Source organism: Pygocentrus nattereri, chromosome 12 (genome assembly GCF_015220715.1).
Source record: "Pygocentrus nattereri isolate fPygNat1 chromosome 12, fPygNat1.pri, whole genome shotgun sequence".
Lineage (NCBI taxonomy): Eukaryota > Metazoa > Chordata > Actinopteri > Characiformes > Serrasalmidae > Pygocentrus > Pygocentrus nattereri.
The window spans coordinates 25,232,223-25,237,693 of NC_051222.1; the positions used below are offsets into that span (position 1 = coordinate 25,232,223).

Consider the following 5,471-nt stretch of genomic DNA (forward strand, 5'->3'; position numbering starts at 1 on the left):
AAATCTATATTTGCATTTGTGCAACATTTGGGGGTTGTTTTGGGTGGGGGGGTTGAAATAATGACAAAAAATAAAACGTGTATTAATGCTTAAGATGTTCAATAAAAACACTTTGAAGAGAATGTGCAGTTAAATCATAAATATCTACGAAATCGGCAGGAGCGACCAAAACTGCGTCTTACTCCATAGATGCTGGATAGCATCTTATTCTGAACCATCTTACAGGTATTCATAATGACCCCATCTCCACTGAGGGATAAACATCTAATTCTCATTCAAAATCTGTATTGAAATAGCCAACTGAATGCACAAGCTGCAGAAAATGTTCAGGAAAAAAAAAAAAAAAAAAAAACCCAAGTCCCACAAACCCCTAAAGCTACATTAAAAGAAAGTGAGCCAAAGACTGAACAATTTTACATACTGCAGGATTTATTTCACACAAGAAGCCATTGTACAGAAGCCTTCCAGTGCAAGGTGGGAAACATTCTAGTACTCATCTTCCTCATCTTCAGCATCCTCAGCAGAATCTGCTCCAACCTCCTCATAATCCTTCTCCAACGCAGCCATGTCCTCTCTGGCCTCTGAGAACTCTCCTTCTTCCATTCCCTCACCCACATACCAATGCACAAAGGCCCGCTTGGCATACATCAAGTCAAACTTGTGATCCAAACGGCTCCAGGCTTCAGCAATGGCTGTGGTGTTGCTCAGCATACACACAGCCCTCTGGACCTTGGCTAGATCGCCACCAGGAACTACAGTGGGTGGCTGGTAGTTGATGCCCACCTTGAAGCCTGTAGGACACCAGTCCACAAATTGGATGGAGCGACGGGTCTTGATGCTGGCAATGGCAGCATTGACATCTTTAGGCACCACATCCCCACGGTATAGCAGGCAACAAGCCATGTATTTACCACGGCGAGGGTCACATTTCACCATCTGATTGGCTGGCTCAAAACAGGCATTGGTTATCTCTGCTACAGACAGCTGCTCATGGTAGGCTTTTTCAGCAGAGATAATGGGAGAGTAGGTGACCAGAGGGAAATGGATACGAGGATATGGTACTAGGTTGGTCTGGAACTCCGTGAGATCCACATTAAGAGCTCCATCAAAGCGTAGAGAAGCGGTGATCGAGGACACAATCTGGGCAATGAGTCTGTTGAGGTTGTTGTATGAAGGACGCTCAATATCAAGATTGCGCTTGCAGATGTCAAAGATGGCCTCATTGTCAACCATGAAGGAGCAGTCAGAGTGCTCAAGTGTGGTGTGAGTGGTCAAGATAGAGTTGTAGGGCTCTACCACTGCAGTGGAAACCTGGGGAGCAGGGTAGACTGAGAACTCCAGCTTTGACTTTTTACCATAATCCACAGAAAGACGCTCCATCAACAAGGAGGTGAAACCAGACCCAGTTCCACCGCCAAAACTATGGAAAATGAGGAACCCCTGGAGACCCGTACATTGATCAGCCTACAAAAGGGACAAATTTGTTAGGAACTTAAGACCGGTAAAGCCATTCAGCACAGAAAGCGCACACTACATCTCACCATTTTGCGCATTCGGTCAAGCACAGAGTCCACAATCTCTTTGCCAATGGTGTAGTGGCCACGAGCATAGTTGTTGGCAGCATCCTCTTTGCCACTGATGAGCTGTTCTGGATGGTAAAGTTGCTTATAACCCCCATTGCGGATCTCATCTGTGCGCAAGCATTTACAGATCAAGCACCACCAAAAGAGTCAACCATGCATCAGGACAGGTTATACTAGCCCTGAAAACATGGAACAAGTCATTTGGACCAAGAAGTGGTTAAAACATACCATGGCAAAATTCTTACCTACAACCGTTGGCTCCAGGTCTATGAAAACAGCACGTGGAACATACTTTCCCGCTCCAGTTTCACTGAAGAAAGTGCCGAAGGAGGAGTCAGCCAGGGCAGTGCTGCCAGAAGTGATCATCCCATCAGGCTGGATGCCATGCTCCAGACAATACAACTCCCAGCAGGAATTACCCATCTGGACACCAGCCTGGCCAATGTGTACAGAGATGCACTCCCTCTGTTGGGCAGAATGTCTCAGTTAACATATACCAGGGGACAAAAACCTAAATATTAAGAGCCATTTAGTCCTTTCTTAAAAAGGACACTTGGGCACCACCACAGTATGTACATTTTACCACCTTGGCTGTAAACGTGCCCCAGTAGGTGCTAATGGACTAGTACAGGCTAAAAATATATAAACGAAAAACCCAGACTGTGTTCTGCTTAACGTTTTTGAGCCGTTTTTCCTCATCTCCAGAAAACCTTCCTCAGAAACGGAGTAGTTTTAAGTATGAGGTCTCGCAGTACTCCGACGTTTCACGAGGCGCCATATTGTAACTGCCGCGCCATTTAAGGTGGAACGGAAAATTCAAACAAGCGGCTGGTGAATGAGAAGCGGACTCCAGAGTCACGACTTTAATGTTTGACGGTTTCTCGCAGATTAAACGTATCAGGAAACCAGCCGAGTGTTTACAGATGCAAGCATTCGCCTCTCCGCCTTTTCGTTAGCCGGCTACTAGCTAGGCAAGACTGCTGCCGGCGTTGCTATGGAGACCTGCGCACCGGTCTTCAGGGTTAAGAGGTCAGTGAATAAGCAGTGTTTACATTACCGCCAGCGTTTAAAGCTTTAATAATACGGTGAAACTCTCTTTTACTGCAAAGGAGGATTTTACTTTCACCTAAAAGCCTAATTCTGCCCTGGAGCCTCACGTTGCCGACCCTCGAGTCACACCAATAGCAGCCATAACAGAAGAGTAACGCGTTAAAGAAACGAAGCGGTGCAAAGGCACGACTGTAGTGTAACCTCACCATCGTGACGCGGAAAACGGAGCAACGTCCCAGATCTGCAAAGTCACAGAACAGAGGTTTATTTAAAAAGTCAGCAAGAGTCAACACCTTCCTAAAGCACACACATCCATCAACAAACAAAGCGACTCTTACCCACGCAGCTGCACCGAATCAGCCCCTGGGGCAGCTTTATGAAGAGCGCCCTCAATTGGTGGGGCGTGGTTTTTCAATTTAGACCGGAGGAAAGGTGGCACGGTCGGTAAAGCTGGATTTCATGCCTAAATATATTTGCGCACATTGTATTGAAATACGTTCAGAGCCATGACATAAACAAATACACAATTGTATAAATCGAAAGAAAGAAAGAAAACGCATATGTTCTTTTACAGCACCTAAAGTGTAATACGTGAAAAAAACTAGCTGGAGATCAGAATGAACGCCAGTGTTTTCACACTTTTAGTGCACATTTGGCACTGAAACAATGCAAGTCAACAAGATGTGCGTGTGATTCCTCCATCATTTACAGATGTTGGCTGCTATCATTTCTGAAATCCACCAGGTGGCGCTGTGCTCTATGTTTTCAAAGATCTTTTCCCGGCATGGTCAGAAGCTTCATCTATACCTGTAAAGATGGCTGATGCTGCTCCTGTACCGGTTGATCAGTTCTTTACTTCTATCACAGCCTGACAGCATTTGGATTATGTAATTCACCACCACTGTAAAAACACCAGGGTCAGTTTCTCACCATTCACATTAAAACATTCTGAATGACTTTGTTTCAATTACTGAATTATGCAGATTTTTTTTGTTAAATTGCCTAATGTAGGGCTACCTATAGTCACACTGATGCTGATTTACATAAAGCAAGAATCTGTTCCTTAACAACTGTGTGATTTGATAATATTCCATCCATCCATCCATCCATCCATCTTCCAAGCCACTTCTCCGTCAGGGTCACAGGGGGGTGCTGGAGCCTATCCCAGCAGTCTTCAGGCAGAAGGCAGGATACACAGGGCAGACAGACACCCACACACTCACACCTAGGGGCAGTTCAGCATGTCCAATCAGCCTGACTGCATGTCTTTGGACTGTGGGAGGAAACGGAGAACACCCACGCAGACACAGGGAGAACATGCAAACTCGACAGCGACAGCGCTACCCACCACGCCACCGTGCCGCCCTTGATAATATTTGTATATGGAAAGTACTACACAAAGGTCAAAGAACATCCTTTAATTTATTAGATTTCCAGTCAAAATGCCCATCAAGTACAGTTCATTAATATTTCAGGAGATATTTCAAAGGAGATTAGATATACGATTCACTTGCATGAATAAGTAAGGAAAAGACAGAGTTTAAAAAATGATTAAAAGATACAGAGAAAATAATCTCTTAACCACAATGGTCAGATGAACAGTATAAGCTCTCGTACTCAACGCCATGAGTTTGAAAGAATGAGTAGCTGTCAAGAAGCTCTTATGAGAAAAGGAAATGCACAAGAAAGAAGAAAACTGGTAAATCAAACAAAGAAGCTGCTGGTGTTCTCAGAACAATGGACTGTCCAGCCCAATGTCCAGACCTCAACAACACTGAAGGCATTTGGGATTATTTGGATCAAGAGAAGCAGAAATGCAACCAACTTGTAAGACTGAACTTTGGAAGATTTTAGTGTCCCGAAAAGAATAGAAACTGTAACACTGGCAGAGAGGGCACACACACAGTGCTGTAGATGTGTGTATATGTATATATACGCATATAAATATTTTGCATATCTCACCACAGATAAGGTAGAACCAACCTTTATTATTTTGGGGCCCAGTTGTAATCCCTTCCTCTGAGAACTGATTTTAGATTAACTGTTTGCCACTCAGAGAAGCTGTTGTTCAGTCGTGGTACATGTGATGGAGCTGTTGAGTTGAGACTAAGTATAATTGAACTGCATGTCTAACCACAACACACAGGAGATGAGGTAACACACACACCCTGTGTTTTAGAGACCCAGGTCGTAAAGGAGAAATAAGAGAGTGAAAGAGAAACGGAGGTGACAGCTGAGACAAAGGAACAAAAGGAGTAACTGCACTTTCTCTCCCACACACTTCTGACAGGTGATGTGCGTCAAAGCTCTGTCTGCCTGCACGTTAGGCACTCCTGAATTCATCTGTGTTTGCTAGAAAGGTGATCGCACATGGCGTCCTCTGTCTTCCAGATCATCAGCAGCCTCGCCGTCCTCCTGTGGGTATCATTCATCTGTGGAAAAACACAAGGTAAGCCCTACCTGCTCCCGTGGCTCATGATAATCAGGCATTGGATTGAAGTCCTTTTTTTACATTAATTGTCAGCGAATGCATGCACACTTAATCGCTCGGAGATTAGAGCCTAATTCGGACTCTTATCTAGGACTAGCTATTCTTATTTTGCCTATGAAGCATTTTCATTGACAAATAGTATTAATCCAGCTGTCCACATAAGTAGTTGTGCACATATTGGAAACTGTAAAGGCCTACAAAGAACCGATCCTGATTAACTGTGACTTTAAGTCTGGGACTAGTTTTTACCCAGTCTTGGGTACCGCCCTAAAATCGTGAATTTTTTTTTGTTGTTCTTTTTATTATGTGTAAGAGAGAAAACAGTATTCACTAACAGTCTGTGCCAT

The 5,471-nt window shown here is 44.2% G+C and overlaps 2 protein-coding genes across 2 annotated transcripts in view; one reads left to right on the forward strand and one right to left on the reverse strand.

Moving 5' to 3' along the window:
* Positions 1 to 408: 408 nt before the first annotated feature.
* On the reverse strand, positions 409 to 2,966 carry LOC108437766 (tubulin alpha-8 chain-like). Its single transcript, XM_017715103.2, has 4 exons — positions 2,840 to 2,966; positions 1,829 to 2,048; positions 1,542 to 1,690; positions 409 to 1,464 (listed from the first exon to the last, which is right to left on the reverse strand). The coding sequence occupies exons 1-4, from the start codon at positions 2,840 to 2,842 to the stop codon at positions 487 to 489; spliced, it is 1,350 nt and encodes a 449-aa protein (XP_017570592.1). The 5' UTR covers positions 2,843 to 2,966; the 3' UTR covers positions 409 to 486.
* Positions 2,967 to 4,811: 1,845 nt separating this feature from the next.
* LOC108437767 overlaps positions 4,812 to 5,471 on the forward strand; it is a 9,255-nt gene continuing 8,595 nt past the window's right edge. The window contains exon 1 of the mRNA XM_017715104.2: positions 4,812 to 5,082. Within this exon, the coding sequence (XP_017570593.1) occupies positions 5,004 to 5,082 (79 nt within the window). The 5' untranslated portion in view covers positions 4,812 to 5,003. The remainder of the gene's footprint in view (positions 5,083 to 5,471) is intronic.